The sequence below is a fragment of the Pan troglodytes genome, chromosome 8, assembly GCF_028858775.2.
Source record: "Pan troglodytes isolate AG18354 chromosome 8, NHGRI_mPanTro3-v2.0_pri, whole genome shotgun sequence".
NCBI lineage: Eukaryota > Metazoa > Chordata > Mammalia > Primates > Hominidae > Pan > Pan troglodytes.
The window spans coordinates 45,009,424-45,037,201 of record NC_072406.2 but is presented as its reverse complement, the minus strand read 5'-3'; the positions used below and the strand labels follow the sequence as shown (position 1 = coordinate 45,037,201).

The following is a 27,778-nucleotide window of genomic DNA, read 5'->3' as shown; positions in this document are numbered from 1 at the left end:
GCTGAGGGCTCTTCCCCCTCCTCACCCTACTGTTCCACATTTCTTCAGCAACCTTCTTCATTCCTTAGGAAATTTTTCCTTTTTCTTTCTTATTCCTGTTTCACCACATCCCACTCTCTCAGGAAAGAGCTACCCTTCATTGAAATCTTACTTTTTTCTGGCAACGCGCTCTAAAAAGGTGGGCCAGGAATGATTCCCTCCACCCCCAGACAAAAATGAAAGCAACACTTCCTTTTAGGAATATAGTACTTTCTGTTTTTAATTTTAAAGCTAGTCAAGTGACACAGTGCGAGTGGAGAAGAAACAAATCTCTGGCTGTGATCAATTAGCTGCAAACACAACCGCAACTGCACCAGCCTAGTGATTTATTTAAACAAACGACATTAAGTAGTTAAAGCAAATCCCTTCTCCCTCAAAGAAAAGAAAGTTAAGTGCGTCTGCCTTAGCTCTGGGGAATTCTTCGGCGGCTTGGGATGGCGGGTGGGAGCTGCCGCCCTGCCTCCCCAGGAACTTCTGCGACAGGGGCAGTGCAGTAAAATTTGAATCTGCGACCCCGGGCCAGGAGTGGTGGTGGAAACGGCAGCCCGGCCGCCGCGGACGGGTGCGAGCGCGCGCACCGATTGGTCGCCGGGCCGCCTGGCCCACTGCGCCTGCGCAGTCCTCCTCCCGCACCGCCCTGTCGCCCAACGGCGGCCTCAGGAGTGATCGCGCAGCAGCCGGCCGGCCAGCGGACGGCAGAGCGGGCGGACGGGTAGGCCCGGCCTGCTCTTCGCGAGGAGGAAGAAGGTGGCCACTCTCCCGGTCCCCAGAACCTCCCCAGCCCCCGCAGTCCGCCCAGACCGTAAAGGGGGACGCTGAGGAGCCGCGGACGCTCTCCCCGGTGCTGCCGCCGCCGCCGCCATGGCTGCCATGATGGATCGGAAGTGAGCGTTAGGGTTAACGGCTGCCGGCGCCGGCTCTTCGAGTCCCGGCTCCCCGGCCGCCTCCACCCGGGGAAGCGCAGCGCGGCGCAGCTGACTGCTGCCTCTCACGGCCCTCGCGACCCCAAGCCCTCAGGTCCGGCGCGTTCCCTGCAAGACTGAGCGGCGGGGAGTGGCTCCCGGCCGCCGGCCCCGGCTGCGAGAAAGATGGCGGACCTGGCCGAGTGCAACATCAAAGTGATGTGTCGCTTCAGACCTCTCAACGAGTCTGAAGTGAACCGCGGCGACAAGTACATCGCCAAGTTTCAGGGAGAAGACACGGTCGTGATCGCGGTGAGTGACCCCCGCCGGCATCCCTCCTCCCGCTTCTTCGGGCCGGCCTGTGCGGGGAGTTTAGGGAAGTGGCAGGGTGCAGAATTGAAAGGGAGCGGCGGTGTCCCCAGCCCTCCCCGGCGGGGTTTGCCGGTTCAGATAACTCAGTGGAGGGAGACTGCGCAGCCTCGCGTGCGTTCCTGGATCGCCCCCACCCCAGTCTTCGGCGTCGGGAGACGGGAGGCGCCCAGCCTCAGCCCTGGACACTCCCCCACCTGGGGCAATGGAGGAACGTCCGGGCAGCAAGTTCAGTGCACGTTTGTCTGCGTGTGTGTGTGTGTGCAATTACGGATACTGTTGGTGTTTTGGATTAACCCCAAATTTGCCATTCAGAAAATATGTAATGCTAATATAAAGTTCGGCTGGGGACATTGAGCTCTGAGATAAGCCGTAGTGTACTTTAGTAAAGATGCTTAGTTTTATGGAAACATAACCAGTCCTTGAACCGTATTGTTTCCCTCTGGGAGAAGGAAAAAGCACCAAAAAGAGGTACAAATATTATCTATACCTCCAACTTTCATCCACCACTTTTTGAGTGATGAAAGACTTTTCATGTTAACAACTACAAATGGCAAATCGATGATTGTAGAAAGAAATAGTTGAGCTTTTTTTTTTTTTGAAACAGGATGATCAGTTTTGTTTAATCTAGCAGACCTAGCCGACTTTGGTTGGGTCAGATAAGTGCTCCGAAAGACAAATCGCATTCTTGCTAGGTTTTATGGGATAACAGCCTAGGAAAAAGTATTAACTTTTTGTTTTTATATCAGACAGAAAGTGTTATAAAAACAAACTTATAAAAAAGATAAAAATGGACCAGTATTAGATTCATACTTCTGCAGTTAAGGTCTATCTTGAAGAAAATTGTTGTTTGGTAATCCCAAGAATAGTGAGATACTGTTTTTTTGTAATGAAAAACATAACTAGAGTTGAGTGATCACTGTCAGCGAGACCAGAATGTGAGGGTTTTTAAAGGTCTGATCTCTGGCATTCAAAGGTCTGAGAAAATAGCACTCCTAGTTGAAGGAGATTAAAAATTAATTGTAAAGTATGGCATACGAAACAGTGACTAAATTATGTTGCTCTTTGTTGGTAATGCTATGTAGTAGAACTAACTTTCTACGTTGTTACCATGGTATGAAATTTTAATATGTTAATTTTTCCTCTAATGTCATTCTATAGTTAATACTGTATTGGGGCTATTTAATTTGGAAATAGGGCAGAGGTCACAGGAGATGGGACATGGATGATTGAAAGCATTGACACTGAAGACAGACTAAAGTTCTTTAGGGTTTTGATGTGAAAGTTTCTCCAAAGTTCAGCTCCAAAAAATGAATTGTCTTAGCTCCTTGGTAGGCCTTTGGCAAACAAGTCATTAGGCCACTAACAATTGCCAACTATTACTGTGTAAAGACTGTCAGGCGAGTTCTTTGTTAACAAGTCCACTAGAAAAACTCTTGTGTAAATGACATCATAGCCCGGCAGAGGCGAAGTAGTTAAGCCCAGTAATCCTTTTCCTTTGGGATGGTATATTTTACATATAGTCAGGAGGCTTGCAAGGCCTGGATTAGTTGTCAAACTTGAGGCTATTAGTTTCTTAAGAGTTTTTGTGGTTTACAGTACTCAGCTTCTGCAGTGGTTGGCACATCAAACCTATTTTTCCGTTTACACTTGTTTTAAGAATGTCTTATTTCTTCAGATTTTGTGTTTACACAGATCTGTAGTTATCACTATGATTCTTTTTGTTGGAATGCTAAAATTTAGGATTCATAAAATGTACTAAGATTAGAAGGTAAACTTTGATGAGGCACAAATACGACATGAACTATGAAGAAAGAACTAAAGGAAAATGAACAAAGGAAACATACATTTATTCTAGGTTTCCATTGGGAAAAAGTTGCTTATAAGTTCCGTTTCAAAATTTCAGTACTCTATATAAATGGTAATATTAGGAATAATGGATAGGTTGTTGGTTTGTGAATCCGTAATGAACAGTTAACCTTTAGGTAAGCTGATAAGCATTTTAGTTGTTTTTTGGTTGGTTGGTTGTTTTTTTGAGATTTTTTTTTTTTTTGAGATATTTTTGAGTTTTGCTCTTGTTGCCCAGGCTGGAGTGCAGTGGGGTGATCTTGGCACACTGCAACCTCCGCCTCCCGGGTTCAAACGATTCTCCTGCCTCAGCCGCCCCAGTAGCTGGGATTACAGGCACGCGCCACCACGCCCAGCTAATTTTTGTATTTTTAGTAGAGATAGGGTTTCACCATGTTGGCTAGGGCGGTCTCGAACTCCTGACCTAAGGTGATCCACCTGTCTTGGCCTCCCAAAGTGCTGGGATCACAGGCATGAGCCACGACGCCTGGCCTGTTTTTGTTTTTGTTTTTTTTTTTTTACGTGTAAGCAAAAATACATTACAACTGAATAACATAGCCTTAAAAAATGAAAGGCAACATGTTTTGGTTCATTGTTTTCAGAAACTAGTTTCTTGCATATAGTAACGACATTAATTATTGAGGTCTCATATTTTTGTTCAATTTTTTAAATGAATTATTTCATTTTGTAAAAGGTTATAAGAGCAGCCAGGAGGAGCAGAATTGGAAAATCTGTGGGTAAAATCTTCTCGGTTTGGTTTTTTCATTTTACTGGTTCCTAATCCTGATTCATAATGAACAGTTTAGGAGAGAATTGCTGCAATGCAGCATTTAAAACTAAATTTTTAAAAACATGATTTAAGAACATTTTGTATACAATCTTCTATTTAGATCAAAATTGAAAGAATATTGTAGTTTATGATGTTAGAAGCATAATCAGTGCTCATGGAGAAAGTAATTTTTAAGGATTCTGATTTTCTTATAACTTGAGTTTTTAATACTTTGTCTAAACTTTTTTCCTGCTACTCATGTAATCAGTGATTTTAATATGACACCATGGCAGGCAAATCTTTCATAGTGTTTCTGTGTATGCTGTACAGCCTTTAATACAGAATTTATTTTTAATTAAGTGCTTGGTGAAGTGCTATAAATGTAACATCGAATGAAATGAATTATTTTATGAAAGTCTTTAAGCGATATACATATAAACTATTTGCTTTAAATTAGAGAACTTGTTACCGCAAAGCAAGGAGGACAGGGAAACAGTTTATGTCTTTGAAATGAGCTTGCTGGAAACACCAGAAAAAAATCAATAGAAAAAATTAGGAGCTTGCTAAAAACACCAGGAAGAAAAATCAATAAAAAAATTAACATCTATCTATTTATGAATCATGAAAGTAGAATATGGTTATTTGCATCATTAAGTATCTTTACAAATCATTATTCCTTATATGGTACACCGTAAAGGCTGCCAAAAACAAGCTGTGGTAGTTCCGAGAAATTAGAAGAGAATAAAACTAATTAGATAATCTTGCCCAGTTCCTTGCCTAAGCAAAACAACATTCTCGCTTTTCAAGTGAATGATTTGGTGTTTGAACCTTCTTGATTACCTTAAGAGGGAAAAATGAGAGGAGGGAACCATCATCACATACCTTTACAGTTGTAGAATGTTAGCCCACTATAGTGTTTAACTAAGGACAATCTAATATAATACACTCCCAAGTGATCTGAAATGATCCGCTATTCAGAATTCCAGAGAAAGACATATCCCTGCCAGAAGGGTGTCCTTCATAACCAAATTTGGTCTTCAGCCTGGTCGGTGCATACTCAAACAGGAATCACTTCCCTTAAGGAACCTAAGGTATGCAGTTGAGATCAACTTATTCCTTTTTGATTTGTCCCCTTAAAGCATCAATCAGATGTGAATGCATCTTGTGACTTGGAGTTACTAGTAATATTGAAATCTGAAACTTGGGGGATCTTTGAAGACACATGGGATTAAAAGCTGCATAATGTACATTTCGAAGCTAAAAACCAGGTTTGAAAAATACAGATGTCCAGATGAGTTTTTCTTTAATTTATTTGAAAAATAGAGATATGCCTTAATTATAGACCATTAGAAATAATTTTTGTGTTTCACAGAGTCTTGATTTTCATTCCAGGAAGCCAGAGTCAGTAATTTATGGCTAGATCTTTAATTAAAACATTCGCCTTACTTAGTATTACAAAATCATCATTTGGTTTTGCAATCAAGACTGTTTTGTCAACTTAATGCTAAGCACTTAATTTTTATTTAACAATAACTTCTAGAAAGATAATCACTCCAGTCTCAATTATTTTTATGTTTGTGTGTTACCTTTTAATAGTTGCCATTTATATTATTTTAGTAAGGTTGTAGTGGTAGTTTATATGTTTGCTTGGAGTTGATAACTAGAGTAAGCAGCTTCATAAAGTACTTCTGAAGGCAGGCTTTACTATTAAAACTGTTTACTATTATGAAGCTGTTTACATTATTTCTGGCATATCTCTTGGTAAATGGTTTAGGGGCACTATTTTCTATTGATGTAAAAATTGAGGCCAGGCATGGTGGATCACGCCTGTAATCCCAGCACTTTGGGAGGCTGAGGCAGGTGGATCACTGGAGGTCAGGAGTTTGAGACCAGCCTGGCCAACATGGCAAAACCTCATCTCTACTAAAAATACAAAAATTAGCCAGGCATGGTGGCACATGCCTGTGGTCCCAGCTACTCAGGAGTATATTTGTAGATACATATAAAATTCTCTTGACATTACTTGATCACTTATATTAGATCCAAGTGTATAACTTAACTTAGTATTCAGGTTTTTATCTGGCCTTATCCTCTATTACTCTTTGAACCCTACAGTCTGTACTAATTATTTCTAAAATTGTGTTACTCATCTACAATATCTCATATCTTTATAGTCACTAAATGAATGTCTGCTGGATAAATGAGGGAAAATTACTTTCTTTTTGCATAGAAAAAACTATTAGTATGGTTCGTTTTTGGGTGGCGATTGTTATTTTGATTGTACTTAACGTTTGTTTTCAGAATTGTTCACCATGAATATATCTTGTGTCAGCAGTAAAATAATAGATTTCTTTTAGTCACACCTGTAGAATTGAATGTTAATTGTTTCAGTAGCATCTGAGAAAAGGATACGTTCACATATGTCACAACTAAAGAATAATCAGACATCGATGCCTATTTTAAATTGATGCCAAAGTGAGATCAGCTTCTTGTATCTGTCAGTAATGCTTTCAGCTTTAGAGGAAAAACCAACGGCTAATAGTGGCTTAAATAAATAAGAGGATGTTTTTCTCACATAACAAAAAGCCTGGATATAGGCCCTTCACGGTTCCTCACTCTGTTATACTTTGTCGTCCTTAGCTGTTGCTTTTCATCATCCTGTTTGTCATATTTGCAAGATGGATGCTACAGCTCCAGGCATTCATTCCAGGAAGGAGAAAGGGCAGTTTTAGCTGAGATGGTCCTTTTTATCAGGATAACAACACCCTTCTCAGAGACCTCGAACAGACCGCCACTTCATATTATTCAGAGCTTGGTCATGTGACTACTAGTTGCAGGGAGACTAGGCTAACAGGTATTTGGCTTTCTGGCCTATTTATTGGGAGGTAGCAAGGGAAAGGGGAATTGGGAATGGCTTTATGAGTGTCTGGTTCATTGTTACTTTTATTTCAGACTTTGAGGTGGGGATGTGGAGGGTAGTAGGTCTTTTTCAGCTAAGACTTAGGAAGTGTTTTCTAATGTTAAGGGCTTTTTCTGGGGTCATGATTGTTTTGTGTTTTAGGGCCCAACTTCCTTCCTTTCCTTTAGGAGAAACTAGAGAGCAGGCAGATACTTGCAAATACCTAGAACCCCTTGCCTCTTATTTTTGGATACCTAGTCTTTCTCCTAGATTATTAAAATTGTTCCTGCAAGCATTTAAACTTCCTCAGGTCTTACAAGTCTTAAAAAAAAATAACTTTCTTAGACATACAGCAGATTTTCTGCACCACTTGGTTACCTCCCATTCTTTTTCAATCCATTCCAATCTGACCTTTGTCATTGAGTACTTTTTAGTTTTGTCTTGGCCTCACAACTGTATTTGACATAATCACTCCCTCCTTGAAAATTATTATTTTTTGACTTGCATGGACACCACTGATTTTTTTTTGTTCAATACCCCTGGCTCCTTCTCAGACTATATTAGTGGTTCTCTGAGAGTGGTCCATGGAGTCCCCAGTATCATTTCTGGGGTCCAGAAGATCAAAGCTGTTTTCAGAATAAGATGATGTCTTTTTAACCGTTTTGATATTTGCATTTGATCCTTGCTCCTTGTACTTCAACTTAACAACTTCCATTGGTTTCTTGAATGCTACACTGTTCTTTCTGCCTTAGGATCTTTAAGCATCCTCCCAGTGCCTAGACTACTTTCCTACACGAAACCTTTTTCACCCTTCATGACTAATACTGGGGAGAGTGATGATGAGTTAGTTGCTGCTTATTCTTCAGTTCTTAAATATTCTTTCTCCAAGGGTGTTTCCCTGATATTCTGCTTTCCCGTAGACTTAGGTTCTCCTCCTATATTCTCTCATTGCACTTTCATAGCACTCAATTGCATGAGTCAGAATTCTGGTCACTTAATTTTTTAATGTCTGCCCCACTATTATTTATGCTCCACTAAAGCAGAGAGGGAATCTCTTGGTTATCATTCTAGCATGTCATCTCACATTCCATAAGTATTTGTTAAATGAAAGAATGGTTGAAAAGCTGTTGCAGGACAGGCACGGTGGTTCACACCTGTAATCCGAGCACTTGGGGAGGCTGAGGCAGGAGGATCTCTTGAGCCCAGAAGTTCAAGACCAGCCTGGGCAACATAGCATGGTGGCACATGCCTCTAGTCCCAGCTGCTCAGGAGGCTAAGGTGGGAGGATTTCTTGAGCCCAGGAAGTTGAGGCTGCAGTAAGCAGTGATTGTGCCACTGCGCTCCAGCCTGGGTGACAGAACCGAGACCCTGTCTCAAAAATAAATAAATAGGTATTTAAAAAAATAAAAATCACTCAGCAATATTTGGCTGCCATAGTAGTGCTAATTATAATTACTGGGAATTATAATTGTAATTACTGGGCCCTGGGAATGCAGCAAAGACTAAAGACCATTCTTGTTTTCCTGGAGTTTATTCTAATGGATTTGTGCATGGTGATCCCTTCTACTTCAAAGATTCAATGATATCAAATTATGCATACTAGGTATACTATTTTGAGGATTAAATATATTATATGATGGCATCTGTAAAGGTTAGAAATGTTCATTTACCTTTAATTTGTATAGTTGAAACACTTTTTTGTTTTTCAGTCCAAGCCTTATGCATTTGATCGGGTGTTCCAGTCAAGCACATCTCAAGAGCAAGTGTATAATGACTGTGCAAAGAAGATTGTTAAAGGTAAATATATTCAACCTGCTGAGTTGTCTCAGCAATAAGTAAATAAGTTTGTGATCTTTTCTACTTACTCAGCTTTCTTTTTTCATTTTAGTGCCCCTTTCTTCTAAGTTAATTGCAGAAGAAAGTTGTTTAAATAATAAAAAGGTCAAACACAATTAGTAAATATTCTATTGCTCAAATTCCATGATCTAATTATATACAGTACCTAATTAAGGTTATTATGAGAACTATGTTACACACTTATTCTTAAGAGATGCATTTCTATTAGATATTCCCAGGAGAGTTTCCAAGGTGGCAGTTCTAGAAAGAGAACAGTATGAGAATGAAAACAAAAGGGCTAGACACATTTCTAAAAAGTAGTGGAAAATGGCAGTCTATCATTCTTCCATTCCATTGTTATTCCTTCCCCAAAGACTTACCTATCCCTTGAGGAATTTAACAAGGGTTGCCAAGGGTGAGAAAAGTATGTACATTCCAGTTAATACTATAACTTATACAAGAATATTTAAAACTTTATATATTCTAAAACCATTGAATTTTAAAGCTGAGAGAATGCTCATTGTTTATCTGGAGTTACTTCCAGTTACTGTAGAAATCTGTTTAATCAAAGGAATGGCTGTTACTTTGTGATATGATTTATTTCATTTTTTGACAGCTGTAGTTGTTACAAAGTGCTTCTTAGATTGAGGCAAAATCTGTGTTGTGGCATTCACCACATTAAAAGAATTGGGATTCAGTATAAAAATAGGTGGATTAGGATAGCATAGGAGCACAAATGCTCATCCTAGTAACAGGAGATAAAGTGGAGTTACAGAAGGTTTATAGATGAGGTGAGGGAGGGAAAATGTGTATGTACTCATTATATCAATTTCATATTGTCTAATACAGGGAGCAAAGTCATCATGGAGATGAGGAATGGGGAAGAGGTTCTAGGAAAAGGCATGAAATGGATGGATTCAGGCAGTGTGAGAGTATTGCCAGGCAGTATTAAGGGCCCACTCGAGGTTAGCTGCTGAAAGAGTTGAATTTTTGCCCATTTGGAGTTTTGCTAGGTGAGTACAAAAGAGGGAAGTGGGGGACAAGAGAATTGAGGATATAGTCAAAGGAGTGATTATAATGGTGGACCATAGGATCTAAGGTGGTTAAGTTACAGGAAGAAGGATATGAGGGAGGCTGAAGGGCAGTGAAAAAAGGTGGTAACATTAGTGGGTTGTAGATCTCAGTGGGGTCAAAGATTTGTTGGAATCAGGGCACTGGTCAGAGTAATAGAAGGTGAATACAGACAGTCCCTGACTTAGAACAACTTAAAATTGTTCGACTTTACGATGGTGCAAAAGCAATACACATTCAATAGAAATATTCAATAGAAATATTTCTAGTACCTGTACAACCATTCTGTTTTTCACTTTCAGTATAGTATTCAATAAATTATATGAAATATTTAACACTTTATTATAAAATAGGCTTTGTGTTAGATGGTTTTGCTGAACTGTAGATCAGTGTACGTGTTCTGAGCACATTTAAAGTAGGCTAGGCTAAGCCATGGTGTTTGGTAGGTTAGATGTGTTTGATGCATTTTCAGCTTAGGGTATTTTCAACTTACAGAACATTTATCAGGAAGTAACCCCATCGTAAGTTGATTAGTATCTCTACTTGAAATTGAGATTATGGAAGCAATGCAGTTAGTAATGAAAAGGTAAAGGTGTTGTCATGGAGTTGACTTCCGAGGTAGTAAAGAAAGGATAAGGCCAGACATGGTGGGTCACACCTGTAATTCCAGCACTTTGGGAGGCTGAGGTGGGAGGATTGCTTGAGGCCAGGAGTTTGAGACCAGCCTGGGCAACAGCGAGACCCCATCTCTGTTTTTAAAATAAAAATGAAGAAAGAATAAGATCGCAGAAAATTTGGTCAAGGAGCTGAGAGGCCAGGGTATTTTAGTGGGATTATCTGCTACAGACTTTGAAACCACCAGTACTGTTTTATTACAACAGTAATGGTATTGGTGAGAGAGAGTGAACTGGGTACTGACATCTTCATAAAATGAAGGGGAATTAACACTTGTAATTATGTAAATGACTGCAACAAAGAGGAACAGGGTCATCATGTTGTAAGCATCATGTGGTTTTCTGGAGGGATCGATCATAGAACACAATTTTACTACATTCTTTGATTGAGACATACTTCTGTCTCATCAGTACAGTTTAAGATTACATCAGCTTTCTAACTAATAGAAAGTTACCGATTCATGAATTCATGGGCAATTTGAATATACAGGTCTTTTTTGTATCTCTTGCCGCCAGCTTTAAGCCCCATTCCATACTTGCACTTTGGAGAGCAAACCTTTAAAGTGCAGATTCCATTTTGTTCATTTTAGCTCTTAATCATATTTTGAGTTTTATTTTTATAATTATCTTACTGGGGATCTAGTAAGTTGGCTGTCAGCACATTTGATAAGTCTATTAAAGTGTCAAAGGTTTTGAAGTTTGAAAAATATGATTCTAAACCATTTATAAAGTGCTTAATGTCCCTAGGTTAATCTTCTAAAATGAATAAGATTGTTGGCAGTTATTTCAATCACACTGTTTGGGTGTTCAGCCGACTTCAGAGCCTCTTACCTATACAATTGGCTAGTCCTTAGTTTGTCAACATACTCACAAGAAAATGATGAAAAACTTGAATCCTTTTATCAAGTGATGGTGCATGACTCTAGTATTTGCCCGAAGTACCAGTTGAATAACCATATCCAAACAGGAAATGAGGTTAGTTCAACCATAGTCTTTACTTAATAAAATTTTGGTATACTTATTTCCATAATCTATCCCTTTTCCCATTTTGAAAATGTAAATAACATTAGTGTCTTCTATTACCTTTGTTCTCTTTGGCTTTTAAAAGTAACCTACAGTAGCTGTGAGATTTTTATCCCTGGAACGTAATCCTCCTTAGTAACTAGAAACTTGGGCTCATTTGAAGCCATTCTTTTGCTATTGTACTATCCACATAAACCTTAAAGTCCCTTTCAACAATGTTTATTCTGTTGTTCTGTTTTGAGGATCATATTTGTGGAAGATGGTAGTAAATAGAAGTACCTCTGTTTTAATATCATCAGTTAATATTTTCTGGTCTTTCCTAAGCAATGCAGGTTCATTCATTCATTATTTTTTTTCTGAATATGACTTTAAAAGTTCTTTTTAGGGCCTTAGTTTTTATTTTGTTTTGGTCTTAAAGTTACTTATCCTGGACTTTTATCTTTCTCATGCTGTTCTCGTGAGTTCTGTCTCTTCTCTTGTATATCCTTAGTTACATAGTCTCTTAATAATAGGCTGATACTCAGAGTTTCAAAATCTGTTGTTTTTTAAGTGGTACCTAACCTTAAGGAAAAGAAAAAGATGAAGTCTGTTTTCCTGACATTTAGGATACATGCATCTATTACTTTTGTTCTATTTTATTACTATTTGCAGTTCTAAGATGAAATCGTTTGCTTCCTGAAATTTCTCTTCTTTTCTCAAAATTTCAGTCCCTTCTTCATCCTGCTTTACTGTTTGGAACTGTGTTCAGGATAATAGTTCCCTTCTCTGTAATATGGTAAGAGTATAATCTTTAGAATCAGACAGTCCTAGATTGAATTCTAGGCTCTGCCACTTTCTTGCTGTGTGACTTTTGGCAAGTTACCTAACCTTTCCAAGTCTCCATTTCTTCTTGTGCAAAATAGGTACTAGGAGTTGTTAAGCACAATACAGGTATCAGCTGCTAATTGTGTCCTCTGTCGTCTTCTTTTTTTTTTTTTTTAATTGAGACGGAGTTTCGCTCTTGTTGTCCAGGCTGGACTGCAGTGGCGCCATCTTGGCTCACTGCAACCTACCTCCGCCTCCCGGGTTCAAGCAATTCTCCTGCCTCAGCCTCCTGAGTAGCTGGGATTACGGGCATGCGCCACCACACCCTGCTAATTTTTGTGTTACTAGTAGAGACGGGGTTTCTCCATGTTGGTCAGTCTGGTCTTGAACTGCCAACCTCAGGTGATCCGCCCACCTTGGCCTCCCAAAGTGCTGGGATCACAGGCGTGAGCCACCACGCCCGGCATGTGTCCTCTGTCTTCTTAGAGGACATTATTCAATCAGTCGTGTTTGTATTTTGGATAAACTCATAGTCTCAGCTATTTCTACTGTACAAAATTAGACCTCCAGCAAGTGTTAGAATACAAGGTTTCTATCATAATCTCTTTCTTCTTCTATGAAACCTTTGTAATTTATGTCAGTATCACCTGGCGATGATTTCCTTTTATCTTTACCCAAGTGCTCTGTACCATTTTGGAGGAGACTGCATGTAGTAGCTGGTGGGACTTGTCCTGGACAAGGATATGAATGTGGCAGAGTTACCAATAAATACACATATTTAAGGAGAAAGATGGCGTAGGGGTAGGTCGTGGGTACCTAGGGAGGTGTGAGGACAGGAAAGCAATTAAATACATGGTAGGTTGTACTTGGGACAATCATTGTTAAACAGATTGGATGAGAAGCCATGGTTAGAAATTGTTGGTAGGCAAAGATCAGCAGAATGATGGGCCAGCTGGGATTTCTTTTGAGATAGGGATTTGATGAGCAAGTTGCCAGTAATGACCTGAAAGCAGATAGTACTCTCTGGGTCCCTGACAAGTTCACTGAGAATGCACTGGCTCATAATTATCTGGACAAGTTTATAACTTGATTTTATGTAGGGCTATTAACATTCCCTATCTGTAGATTTGTTAGATACAATTGTTACTTTTGAATAAGGTTTATCCACTTGTATTCTCTTGAATTCTGAATCTGAGTGATTTGTTTCCCTTGTGTTAAGTAGCTATTTATTCATTGCCCACTATATGATAAGCATCTCATCAGGTCTTTGTAGATTTCCTGTTTTTTCCACCATGGCTTCCTGACCTGAACTCTCTGCCGCTGTATTCACCTTTGGTTTTTCCAGATGTAGCCTGCCTTGTATTTATTTTGGTTCCTCTGCTCCTTGAGTATATAGTACAGTGGTTAAGAGCAGGTCTCTGGAACCAAGTCTATTTGCATTTGCGTCTCAGCTTCATCTTACTAGCTGTGGAGTTACAGGCAAGTTATTTAACCTCTCTGTGTCTCAGTTTTCTCATCTATAAAATGGGACTAATAATAGTACAGTGTGGGCTGGGCGCAGTGGCTCACGCCTGTAATCCTAGCATTTTGGGAGGCCGAAGTGGGCGAATCTCCTGAGGTCAGGAGTTGAAGACCAGCCTGGCCAACATGGTGAAACCCTGTCTCTACTAAAAATAAAAAATTAGCAGGGCATGGTAGCACATGCCTGTAATCCCAGCTACTTGGGAGGCTGAGGCACAAGAATTGCTTGAACCTGGGAGGCGGAGGTTGCAGTGAGCCGAGGTTGCACCACTGTACTCCAGCCTGGGTGACAGAGCAAGACTCTGTCTCAAAAACAAAAAAACGAATAGTACAGTGCACGGGGTTTTGTGATGATTAAATACAATAATATATAAAAAATGGTTAGAACCTGACTCATTGTAAGCTCTCAGATGTTAATAGTAACTTTATATGATGACTTCTAATTCTCAGAGCTTTTGCCTAAGTAGTCATTTTGCTGGGGAGGCTGAAGTTCAGGGAGATACAAAGTGACTTTCTAAAATGTGATGTGCTGTTATCTCACTACCTAAATATGTTTTTTCTGTTGATACAGTATGAAAGAAGTAATACTTGTTCAGAGTTGTCCACCTCTGTTTCTCATAGGAATGGCAAAAGTATATTTAAAAGGGTGAGGGAGGCTTTAGAAAGATGCTGTACATTGATGATGGTAATAAATATTCAGCAAGCATTTGAGTTCCTCTGGAGTGCCAGGCACTGTGTTAGGAGTTAAACACGGTCCTGACTTTGAGTTGACAGGCTAGTGAGTAAAGCAGACAGGTAAATTGATCGAATACTCATTGGTAAGTGTTATGATTAAATGCAGATACTGTAAGAACACATAGGATGAGACTTTTACCCAGGTATTTTGGGGGTGCGTTGTGGAATTGGGTTAGAGGAAGAGGTAAATGTGATACATGAAATAATTTTGCTTTCCTTCTCAAAAATAAAAAGATTTTGAAGGAAAGTTTCAAATGTTTGGAGTCTCTTAAAATCTTCCCAGGGAAGTTAGTAATGATGTCTTTTTTTCTCATTAATAAATGTTTCTGTAGGAAATCTGTTATCCAGTTAGTTGTGCCCATGTTGGGGTTTTTTTTCTTTTTAAAATAATGAATAAAAACAAGGATTGGCTTGTTTATTGGTTTACTTTTCACTATTATATGCTGTTTCCAACAGAGGCTTCTCTTTTTGTTTTGGCTTCCTCTAGAATAGAATGTAATTTCATAGTACCGTTCTTGTCACCAAAAACAAACAACAAACAAAATCCTCGAAAGCCAGAAATCAAAGGATTGCCTTTTTCCCCCCTTTGACCTAATAAAGGAATATATTTAAATGTTAATGTCAGAGGCTAGAAAAAAATTTCATAGGAGGGTCAGGTGCAGGGGCTTAATCCCAGCACTTTGTGAGGCTTGAGGCAGGAGGGTTGTTTGAGCCCAGGAGTTTGAGATCAGCCTGGGCAACATAGCAAGACCCTGTCTCTACAAAATTTTTTTTAGAATTAGCCAGGCCTGGTGGCATGTGCCTCTAGTCCTGGCTACTTGAAGCTGAAGCAGGCAGCTTACTACACCCAAGAGGTTGAGGCTGCAGTGACCAGTGAGCTATGATTGTGCCATTGCACTCTGAACAGAGGGGAGACCCTGTCTCATAACATTTTTTTTCACAGGAACTTCTTGGTAATTGATTTTGAGGTAGGAGTGAGTGTTACACTTTGTGGGTAGGATAAAGAGGAAGGTCGGGGTTTGTGAGGATTAGCTACTAATTAACCATCAATTAGTCTTGTTTCTAAAATCTCATCTGTATGTAAATTGGCAGAGGATTTTTTTCTTTTTGGTCACATAAAGCTTTGGAGTGTAGATGTAATGACATTTGAGATGTACACTGATAGAAGAGATTCTTTATTATAAGCAGTGGAATTTAAAATTTGTTTCTTAATTAACCACAGAAAGCAGTCTGGGTCCAGAGAAAATTGCTTAGATGGGTCATCACTAAGAAAATTACTGTTGTTATATATTTCCTTTAATGTCTTTATAAATCCTTTATGTACTAAACTTTGATGGAGTCTTTCATATTAGCATAAAGAAAATCTGAATCTTTCTTGCCACTCTTTCCACAAATAATTTTGGTTTTTTTTTTTTTTTGAGACAGAGTCTCACTGTGTCACCCAGGCTGGAGTGCAGTGGCTCGATCTCAGCTCACTGCAACCTCCTTCTCCTGGGCTCAAGCGATTTTTGTGCCTTAGTCTTTCGAGTAGCTGAAATTACAGGCCACGTACAGCTAATTTTTTTTTTTTTTTTTGAGATGGTGTCTTACTCTGTCACCCAGACTGGAGTGCAGTGGCGCGATCTCGGCTCACTGCAACCTCCACCTGCCCGGTTCAGGCAATTCTCCTGCCTCAGTCTCCTGAGTAGCTGGGACTACAGGCACGCACCACCAAGCCCAGCTAATTTTTTGTATTTTTAGTAGAGACAGGGTTTCACCATGCTGACCAGGCTTGAACTCCTGACCTTGTGATCCGCCTGCCTTGGCCTCCCAAAGTGCTGTGATTACAGGAGTGAGCTACCACACCCAGCCACTCCCACAATATTTTATTATACAGAATTTAGTATGCAAGGGTTAGGAAGAGGGTGTGTGTGTGTGTGTGTGTGTGTGTGTGTGTGTGTGTGTGTGTGGGTTTTAGGGTGTTTTATACCTCACTAGGAATAAACATCTGATATTTTCCTGTAACATTAAGTAATTTCTTTTTTTTTTTTTTTAACCTTTTCTCTACCCTGTCATCCTGTGGTTTAAGTAATTTCTTAGGAATCTTGCTTAAGGAAAAAATCCCCTGAATTATAAAATCTTTTCTCATAGATGTACTTGAAGGATATAATGGAACAATATTTGCATATGGACAAACATCCTCTGGGAAGACACACACAATGGAGGTAACGTTTTATAATCTGTACTTAGATGTGGTTTGCAATACATACAGCATTCATTATTTGTGATATTATTTCACCATGCATAAACATTTTAATTTACTCTTTATTGCCTTTTCTCATACAAATAATATACATGTAACATCATTGTTGGAATCTAATCAGTTCCTGAGTTTAAATAGTAAGGGATACCTGTATTTGAGATTATATTTGAGATTGTTTTATCAGTTAGCATAACCATAAAATAATTAACATTTTAGACAAGAATTTTCTGTCACCCTGTTATATGGGAAATTTTGAATGCTTATGTGTTGTTGATTTTATTTAGTATAAATAACTTTTTCCTGTTCTCCTTGGCTCCTCCTTCCTCAAAATAACTGTCACTCTTCTCTGATAAGAATGTTGCCATAATTATCAGTGCTGCTGTTAATAATAGATGTGGACCCACTATAGCTTTGCTTCTAGAAAACAGCCTGTGATTTTCTGCCACTGCTAAAGAGCATCTGTTTTTATCATTTATTTGAGTGTACTATATTAAGTAAATGACTGCTTCTTTTAGTGTGATTCATATTACTGATTTTCATAAAGTCATAGAGAACAAGGACGTCCTAGTATTTGCATGAATTTGCCTCGAAGTAGAAGGAACAATGTAGAATTATATGGAAAGAAACTAAAACCTTTTTAATTATGTTCATTTTACAATGAACATTTTACAAGCATGGATAATCTAAATCTAGTGATTAAATGAAGGGTTAAGATCTGTTGGTAACCCATGTGGTTGATGTACAGTACTGTGTATGTGTAATAGTTGAATTGGATTTTTTAGGTATTTACAGAGCCGTTTCCACAAAAATATAGTTCCTGTCCTTTCTTGACTATAAGTTGTAGATTGAAACTCTTTGTTTTTACTTCATATTTTATAATTTATTTAAGAAGTCTAGTTTTGTTTTTTGTTTAGGGTAAACTTCATGATCCAGAAGGCATGGGAATTATTCCAAGAATAGTGCAAGATATTTTTAATTATATTTACTCCATGGATGAAAATTTGGAATTTCATATTAAGGTAAATTCCTTGAGGAAAGATTATATTTTATTTTACAGCAAGGATAATGTTCTAAAAAAATAGTAAATGCTGGTTTCTTTAATTTTAAAAATTGTTTTTATGGAAAGGTACAGTGGAAAGATCATTCAGGTTAGTAAACTTGGATTTTTGTTCATCTGCCATTAGATGAACAGGAATGTTAACTAACGTAAATGATTAAGTGTTTGGCCTCCTCCAAAAAATAAAGGAGGTTGCTTTACTGCAGAACTCGAAGGTTTCTACTACATAAAACTATTCTAATTCATTTTAGATGAAGATAATGTAATTTATGTCCAATGGGAAGACTGCTTAAATAACTAAGCTAATTTGGCTAATTTATGTCTTCCCATTAGAATGTGAGCTATGGCTGGTATGTTGATAACTGTCTCTCTAGTCTAAACAATGCCTAGCACTTAGACCTCAGTATTAATATGCGAATAAGTTATATAATTTTAGTTGATGGGTGTTTTTTTAAATTTGCCCTTTAGGTTTCATATTTTGAAATATATTTGGATAAGATAAGGGACCTGTTAGATGGTAAGTTAAATTCTTGCTAATCAGTTTTAAATAACATCTGTTAATTCCTTTTTAATAATAGATGTGAGACTATTTCTTTGTAACCTATATGAAATTGTCTTAAGTTATTGGAAATAGACAAAATTTTTTTTCTTCTAAAGTTTTAGTTGAATACCTTTAAATAGAATAACTAGTTTAAAGCGATGTTTATGGGTACTTCTTAGTAGTAATTAGAGCATTGGACTGGGAGTTTACATAATCTGAGCCCTGAGTTCTAGTCTTCTGTCAACTGTCAATTAGATACATTGTCCTTAGGCAAATCATTGAACCATTCAGGGTTAATGTTCTTGTTTATAAAATGTGGGTGGTAGGTTGGAGTGGTCCTAAAACTCTATATTGTTGCATTGGTTTCTATTTACATCTCCTGCTGTGTCTGTAAGGTCTGCTTTAGAGCAATGTTTTAATATGTTTTTAGAGTTCAACTATTGCTGTTAGGCTGCTCAGGAAAGCCTATCAGTTATTTCATATCCAGTGTTAAGAGTTTTAGGAGAATGTTGCTAACATTTGTTTTTCTTTCTCAGTTTCAAAGACCAACCTTTCAGTTCATGAAGACAAAAACCGAGTTCCCTATGTAAAGGTATTTATAGTACAGTTGTCTAGAAAACCCTGTAATACTTTTTTTTTTTTTTAAGACAGAGTCTCACTCTGTCGCCCAGGCTGGAGTGCAGTGGTGCAATCTCGGCTCACTGCAACCTCTGCCTCCAGGGTTCAAGCAGTTCTCCTGCCTCAGCCTCCTGAGTAGCTGGGATTAGAGGCATGCGCCACCACGCCCAGCTAATTTTTGTATTTTTAGTAGAGACGAAGTTTCACCATGTTGGCCAGGCTGGTCCTGAACTCCTGACCTCGTGATCCGCCCGCCTCTGCCTCCCAAAGTGCTGGGATTACAGGCGTGAGCCAATTTATTTAATATATGGAGTCTCGCTCTGTTGCTCAGGCTGGAGTGCATGGCATGGTCTCGGCTCACTGCAACCTTTGCCTCCCAGGCTCAAGCTATTCTCCTGCCTCAGCCTCCCAAGTAGCTAGGATTACAGGCACCTGCCACCGCGCCCGGCTAATTTTTGTTTTTTTATTAGAGAAAGGGTTTCATCACGTTGGCCAGACATTAACATATTTTTAAAAATTATTTCACAGGGGTGCACAGAGCGTTTTGTATGTAGTCCAGATGAAGTTATGGATACCATAGATGAAGGAAAATCCAACAGACATGTAGCAGTTACAAGTAAGTAGAAAATAACACTGGTTAGGATTTAAAACCAGCTTAAAATATCCTTATCCAGGTGATTAATTATAAGATTGCTTCAGGGAAATTGTTAAGGGGAAATCATGTTTGTTTATATTTGTTTGTGTAATTTCCTTGCAGATATGAATGAACATAGCTCTAGGAGTCACAGTATATTTCTTATTAATGTCAAACAAGAGAACACACAAACGGAACAAAAGCTGAGTGGAAAACTTTATCTGGTTGATTTAGCTGGTAGTGAAAAGGTAAAGTGTTCATGTATTTTGACAAATATTTAAGCATCTTTGTAAACTTTAGTTTGAGTTGGGAGTTACGCAGGATTCATTGTTGCATCTTACTTACCAAACTGGATTTGGTAACCTGAGATTTGTAACCGCTGATGCCAGTGCTTTATGATGATATCAGCTGAATAATCAGTTCCAAGTTACTGTTGTTTGACCATACTCTAGTTCAACCCATAAGTGGTTTCTATGACTTAAGATATGTTCATAGTGAGAACTTGTTCAGCATATGTTGTTATAAACTTTATTAGATATCCCTTTTCTAATTTTTGATACGTATTTTATCCATATTGGCAGTGGGGTCCCTATTAAAACTGGTAACTCTCGATTAGTCTTTTCTGGTTTGGTTGGACTTACTTCTTTCCTTTGGATGATTGTTTCATTATTACAATTCTATACAGTCTGATTCTAGTCTATATCAAATTAAGTTTGAATGTTATAATAGGGACCTCTGACCATTTTTGCTGTTGTGCTAATTTTGTTTCTTCTGCTTAGAATGATATATCTATTCCGTTCTACTCTGACGTCTTACACACATCTTTCAAAGATTATCTAATCTGAGAAATCTCCTAAGCTATTTCTTCAGCCAACATTGCTAATTTATTGTTCTGACCTATCTTTAACATAGATACTAGCTGGGCATGGTGGCACATGCCCGTAATACCAGCTACTGGGGAGGCTGAGGCAGGAGAATTGGTTGAACCCAGGAAGCGGAGGTTGCAGTGAGCTGGGATCAAGCCACTGCACTCCAGCCTGGGTGACAGAGTGAGACTCAGTCTCCAAAAAAAAAAAAAAAAAAACACAACATAGATATTTAGATATTTTATATTTTTTTAAAAGAAGCAGATTTGCTTATATAATGTGTTTAAACTCAGTCTCTGTTTTCTAACAGTTACAACATCAACATTACGCATTAGCCAATTTTAGAAGGTTCCTGTTTTCTAATGTAGCAAAGGGGACTAACAGATTAATGAACTACAAATTTACATTTAAATTGGTTATTTTCAACAGTACCTACAAACTACAGATAAAATCTGATGTCTCTCTAATCAAACTCTTAAGAGTAGTACTCAAGAAATGGTGGTATGCTTGGCAAATAAGATCATGAAGCTTTTCATGTTCTTTTTTCTTTTTTACTGGTTATTGATGACATATGAACATTTTAGAAAATGTAAAGAAAATTATAAACTTGTAATTTTGTTTCATTCTTTTGAAATCTTATGTATAGGTTAGTAAAACTGGAGCTGAAGGTGCTGTGCTGGATGAAGCTAAAAACATCAACAAGTCACTTTCTGCTCTTGGAAATGTTATTTCTGCTTTGGCTGAGGGTAGTGTGAGTATACATGTCTTCTATCTCCCTGTTACCTTATGGGGCATTATTTAAATATAGGCGTATATGTGTGCCTGGGTGTGTATGTGAGAGAGAGAGAGAAAGAGAGATTGAGATTCATTGTGTTTGAATCAGTATGTGTAAGTTAGTTGTCTTTTGGGAGTTTATTTTATAATAACATTTTATTATACTGGTCTTGTTTTCTTTCTTTGTTTTTGTATGCAGACATATGTTCCATATCGAGATAGTAAAATGACAAGAATCCTTCAAGATTCATTAGGTGGCAACTGTAGAACCACTATTGTAATTTGCTGCTCTCCATCATCATACAATGAGTCTGAAACAAAATCTACACTCTTATTTGGCCAAAGGTTTGTTGTTAAGAAAGTACAAAACCTAAATTTAGATAGACCTTTTGTTTATAAAATGTAGGAAAATGTGAGCTGTTATTCCAACCTGTACATACTGTTTTGTGCTAGACACACTCAGTTTGAATTGATGACAGATAATACAAGGTGGGTCTGATTTTTAGACTGCTTGGTTTAAGTTTTAGTACACATTAAAGTCAGATGTAATTTTAGTCAAATTTGTGTGACAAGCTGTAATTTGGTATTAAAGAAAATAAGCATTTGAATCGAATAATGAGGTCAAAGCCTGGCAAACATAATCCTCTGTTAAGCCTGTAGACATGCATGACAGGTTAATATAATCTGTATGAGATGATTAGGAAGATCAGCAATGATGATTCCGTCTTTGACTTTCAACAGTAATTTCTTAATTCAGCCTTGCAAACAAATCGGAAAAATATAGGCCTTTGTCTTTTATTTTTAGTGGTTTGTTGATTTTTTTTTTTTTTTAAGCTATTCACAGATTTTGGAGCAGACTCAAAGTTAGTTGAGTTGTAAATAACGTCATATGTTGCGGCTTTTAGTATTTAGTCTAAGAGATTACTGGACAAGCATAAGTTTCTTAGCCATATATACATATATTCCATATAGATAAAATTAAAAATAATTTCAGTCTCATCCTTTTTTTCCTCCAATTACATCTCTTAGGGCCAAAACAATTAAGAACACAGTTTGTGTCAATGTGGAGTTAACTGCAGAACAGTGGAAAAAGAAGTACGAAAAAGAAAAAGAAAAAAATAAGATCCTGCGGAACACTATTCAGTGGCTTGAAAATGAACTCAACAGATGGCGTAATGGTAATAACTTAAGAATTTGTCATCTTAAGTTTGTTAAATACAGATTTAGAGCATAGAAACGTAGAAATAGTTCAGCAAAATCAGTAAGTGACTAGATCAAGAAATTTAATAGACATCGAAATAATTTTTAAAAAAATTAATAGAAATCCTGGAGCTGAAAAATAAAATGAGCAAAATGCAAGAGACCATCAGTAGTAGAATTAATTAAGCAGAAGAATCTGAACTTGAAGACAGATTATTTGAAAATAACACAGAGAAGAAAAAGTTTAAAAGAACGAGGCTGGGTGCACTGGCTCATGCCTGTAATCCTAGCACTTTGGGAGGCCAAGGTGGGCAGATCACTTGAGGTCAGGAGTTAGAGACCAGCCTGGCCAACATGTTGAAACCCCATCTCTACTGAAAATACCAAAATTAGCCTGGCATGGTGCTGACCTCCTGTAATCCCAGCTAATCAGGAGTCTTGAGGCAGTAGAATTGCTTGAACCCTGGAGGCAGAGGTTGCAGTGAGCCTAGATTGCACCACTGCACTCCAGCCAGGGTGACAGATTGAGACTCTGTCTCAAAAAAAAAAAAAAAAAAATTTTAAAGGAATGAAATTGAAATTAGCTTTAGACGTCGTTTTTTTATTAACCACTTTATTTTCTCATTTTAGGGGAGACGGTGCCTATTGATGAACAGTTTGACAAAGAGAAAGCCAACTTGGAAGCTTTCACAGTGGATAAAGATATTACTCTTACCAATGATAAACCAGCAACCGCAATTGGAGTTATAGGAAATTTTACTGATGCTGAAAGAAGAAAGTGTGAAGAAGAAATTGCTAAATTATACAAACAGCTTGATGACAAGGTAGGTATTGCTTGATTTAGGTCTGTTTTATATTAGGATACTACTGACATGGGTGTTTTTATTTTCTAACTTTTCTGATTTCAGTGCTGTGGGCACTTAGGATCTTTATACATCTTCCTTGATTTCTGTTAATCTTGTAAAAATTATTGTATTAACAAAATAAAAAGTCATAATTTCAATTTCTGTGTGGAAACTATATGAGCATGTATCTTTTTTTCCCCCTCTTTTTAAGCTAAAAGAACTTTATAAGGCAGCAGTCCCCAACCTTTTTGGCACCAGGGACTGGTTTCAGGGAAGACAGTTTTTCCGTGGATCAGGTCGGGGAGATGGTTTTGGGATGAAACTTCCACCTTGGATTATCAGGCATTAGATTCTCATAAGGATCCTCTAACCTAGATCTCTTGCATGCACAGCTCATAATAGAGTTCGCGCTCTTAATGATATTCTAATGCTGCTGATCTGGCAGAAGGCGGAGCTCAAGTGGTAATGCTTGCTGCTCACCTCCTGCTGTGCTTCTTGGTTCCTGACAGGCTTCCAGTACTGCTTTGTGGCCTGGGGCTTGGGGACCCCTGTTCTAATGAAAATTTGGCATTGGGTCATTGGGAGCCTCAATGATACCAATTGTTAGTAGAATCAGGGCTCTGAAGACTCCAATAAAAGATGATGTAAGAGATTAAGGGAAACACAATAGAGTGGAAATAATATCTTCCTGCTTTGCATATAGAAGTAATGTCAATAGTATGAATAATAGCAAACTAAGAACGTAATAGAATGGAAGGCAAGAACAAGAGTAGTAAAGAGATTAGAAGAAAATATTTTCTTAAGTTGATATTTTTGTATTTTAAGCAGAGATGGCAGGTTCGAAGTACATGACCATTATAAGTATTGATAATTGAAAGAAATTCCTTTTGTTTTGCCATTTTCTTAAAAGAGATTAAAATAAGCAATGTTGAATTTAGAGAAATGGTTTTGAAATATTTCTGGGGAGTAGTAATCTTATAACCTGTATTGGGAAACAACTAGAACCAGGTTGTTAGCTACTGGTTAACCGGATACTTCACAATTCTAGGATGAAGAAATTAACCAGCAAAGTCAACTGGTAGAGAAACTGAAGACGCAAATGTTGGATCAGGAGGAGGTGAGTTGAATACCTTTTACATTGCTTCCAGAAAAGCTTTATAGTTTTGTTTTCTGAATCCCATTGACTTTGTCTATAATAGTTGTATAATTTTGGGTATGACTGTCTTTGTGGGAATAAGAATGTCACATGGATAAAATGAATTTTTACTTATTCATTGTATCTACCCAGATACAATCTGTTGTTCATTTCTGCCATCTTTTTTTTCACCCTGGTTCTTGACATTTCTCTTCTTGTCACTTACTTTGGATCCTCATTTTATCTTCTCACCCAGCAGAGCAGGGGGATAATTGAAAAGCAGTCCTTTAAATTTTTTTGTGGGGGTGGTGGGCAGGGTGAAGACAAAGACTGCTTCGGTAAGAAAGAGATACTCTCCATCAGTGAACTTAATCCTGGTCAGATCATCTTTCAACTATAGCATTTCATATTTCAACTGTAGCATTATTCCTCAAAGGGGCACTATTGATATTTTGCATTGGATAATTTATATTATTCTGTCCTTTGCATTATAGGACATTAAACATTCCTGGTCCCTACTCCTAAATGCCATTAGCATTCTACCCTATTATTAACACTCCCACAGATTTCCAGATATCCCTACAGGAGAGCCACTAATGTGGATGATTGTGGTGTTCTCCTCACCAGTCTCTTGGCATCCCTGCAGTTCAGATTTTATGTGCTGATACCAGGTTTTGTTTTTGTTTTTGAGGCGAAGTCTTGCTCTTGTTCCCCAGGCTGGAGTGCAGCAGCGTGATCTTGGCTCACTGCAACCTCCACCTCCCAGGTTCAAGCGACTCTTCTGCCTCAGCCTCCCGAGTAGCTGGGATTACAGGCGCCTGCCACCATGCCCAGCTAATTTTTGTATTTTTAGTAGAGATGGGGTTTCACCATGTTGGCCAGGCTGGTCTCCAACTCCTGACCTCAGGTGATCCACCCGCCTCGGCCTCCCAAAGTGCTGTGATTACAGGTGTGAGCCACTGCACCTGGCTGATACCAGGTTTTTCCACGGCATAGCACAAATGTCATCACTTGTTGCTGAAAGCAAATCTAAAATTTTTTTTTTTTTTTTTGAGACGGAGTTTCACTGTTGTTGCCCAGGCTGGAGTTCTGTGGCACAGTCGCGGCTCATTGCAACCTCTGCCTTCTGGTTTCAAGTGATTGTCCTGCCTCAGCCTCCCGAGTAGCTGGGATTACAGGCGCCCGCCACCACGCCTGGCTAATTTTTTTGTATTTTTAGTAGAGACGGGATTTCACCATGTTGGTCAGGCTGGTCTCAAACTCCTGACCTTGTGATCCGCCCGCCTCGGCCTCCCAAAATGCTGGGATTACAGGTGTGAGCCACCCCGCCTGGCCCAAATCTAAATTTTTAAGCAACTCTTGTAGAATGCCATTTTCCTTTATTACATTAATTTGCATGTGACTGCAGTCGATCTCTCCTAGCCAACTTCTCCATGAATGAATACTCTTTCCTGTATTACTAAGCACTTTATCTGTCCTGTCCCTCTCTTATGGTTTTGACCTTCTGTCTTGTACTGCACTTATTCATGTGCCTATCTTCTCTTCTACTGTGTTCCTTAAACACACAGTCTTTGATTTTCTTTCTGCCTTGCAGCATCCAGCACAGGGCCTGCACATAGTTGACATTTAGTAAATCTGTTTAATGAATAAATGTTGCCACACTGAATACCATCCATATTTCACTCCGTTTGTTCTTGACAAATGGTGAAGCTTCATGGGTGTTTTTTAAAACCTGTATACGTTTGGGGAAAATAAATTATTTTCTGTCCTATAGCTTTTGGCATCTACCAGAAGGGATCAAGACAATATGCAAGCTGAGCTGAATCGCCTTCAAGCAGAAAATGATGCCTCTAAAGAAGAAGTGAAAGAAGTTTTACAGGCCCTAGAAGAACTTGCTGTCAATTATGATCAGAAGTCTCAGGAAGTTGAAGACAAAACTAAGGAATATGAATTGCTTAGTGATGAATTGAATCAGAAATCGGTAGGATATAGTTTTATTTTCTTTTTTAATGCTTTAGTACAAGTATTCTTAACCTAAAAACTACTTAAATAACTTACTTTTCTATTTAAGTCAAATATCGATAACATCAATTTTCAAGGACTCGGGTTTCAACTTCATTTCTTTCTGTATATGAAGCCTTAGAGGTGGAGGAAGACAGTTATCTTAGTTCCTAAAGGTCTGTTAATATCTAATTTAAATGCTGTTTTAGAGGATGTTTGCTACTCCTAATTTTTTTTAATTTTTTTAATTTAGTATATAGCATGTAGAATCTAATGTTACTACTAATGTTAAAGGAAAAATAATTTAAAGCTGCTAGTTGCCCAATAAAGCTATTAGATGATTGTTCAAACAATAAATTAAATATGCAGTACAAATTAAAATGCTATTTAATCAACTGTGAATTATTTGGAATAGATGTAAGGATATGTAACTTAACATAATTTATGTTTTACTTACTGTTACATTTCCACTACGTGGAACAGTGCCTTTTTAGCACAGTGTAGTGGTTCCCAATAGATGGAGATTTTTTTTTTTTTTTGAGACAAAAGTTTCACTCTGGTTGCCCAGGCTGGAAGTGCAATGGCGCAATCTTGGCTTACTGCATCCTCTGCCTCCTGGGTTCAATGATTCTCCTGCCTCAGTCTCCCGAGTAGCTGGGATTACAGGCGCCCGCCACCACGCCCGGCTCATTTTGTATTTTTAGTAGCAACAGGGTTTCACCATGTTGGCCAGGCTGGTCTCGAGCTCCTGACCTCAGGTGATCCACCCGCCTCAGCCTCCCAAAGTGCTGGGATTACAGGCATGAGCCACCGCGCCTGGCGACTAGATGGAGATTTTTACTTGCTGAAAATTGATACAGGACAGATATCGCCAACCTCCAACAGTGATGACAGAAATAATACATAGCTATGAATGTTTCAACATCATCATGGAGGAGCTATTTTGTGGTTTTGTTGTGGTTAATGCTAGCTTCTTGTTTAGAAATCAGCAACTAGAGTTGCACTCAGGACCCATGTCCACCACATATTTCCCTGCTCACATTAACTTGTCTAAAAGAAAGCAGTCAACAGTACAAAATAATGCTTTTAAAAGGTTTCCTGCCCCTATGAGTTCCTTTTCTCTTTTTAATCTACAAAGTTACAGTTAGCTTGAAGTTAACATTCAGTACTGTACAGATCTAAGACACCATTATAACTAACTCGTACTGAGTTGCATTATTAACAAAGCTAATTGTTGTATGAAAGAATAACAGGAGTTTTTTACAACTCTGAAAGGTGGTCCTTGGCTGCTGATTTTAGTCTTTAAGACAGTTATATTTATGTTTCACTTGTGGAGCTGAAATCTATCAGCATTACATTGATAATAGGAGTTAGA

General features: G+C 38.4%; 1 protein-coding gene across 3 annotated transcripts in view; it reads left to right on the top strand.

The window, feature by feature from the left end:
* Nucleotides 1-560: 560 nt before the first annotated feature.
* The window catches only part of KIF5B (kinesin family member 5B), a 47,599-nt gene continuing 20,381 nt past the window's right edge, over nt 561-27,778 (top strand). The window contains exons 1-14 of one of the 3 annotated variants that reach the window (XM_507730.6): nt 561-1,253; nt 8,536-8,623; nt 16,621-16,694; nt 17,647-17,751; nt 18,258-18,306; nt 18,867-18,922; nt 19,477-19,564; nt 19,706-19,830; nt 21,095-21,199; nt 21,422-21,567; nt 22,252-22,400; nt 23,053-23,246; nt 24,316-24,384; nt 26,177-26,383. In XM_507730.6, coding sequence (XP_507730.2) covers nt 1,128-1,253; nt 8,536-8,623; nt 16,621-16,694; nt 17,647-17,751; nt 18,258-18,306; nt 18,867-18,922; nt 19,477-19,564; nt 19,706-19,830; nt 21,095-21,199; nt 21,422-21,567; nt 22,252-22,400; nt 23,053-23,246; nt 24,316-24,384; nt 26,177-26,383 — 1,581 coding nt within the window. In that variant the 5' untranslated portion in view covers nt 561-1,127. Of the gene's footprint in view, nt 1,254-6,567; nt 6,782-8,535; nt 8,624-16,620; nt 16,695-17,646; nt 17,752-18,257; nt 18,307-18,866; nt 18,923-19,476; nt 19,565-19,705; nt 19,831-21,094; nt 21,200-21,421; nt 21,568-22,251; nt 22,401-23,052; nt 23,247-24,315; nt 24,385-26,176; nt 26,384-27,778 lie in introns of those variants that run through there. The other 2 variants (XM_063781571.1, XM_054660957.2) reach the window with 2 other exon arrangements.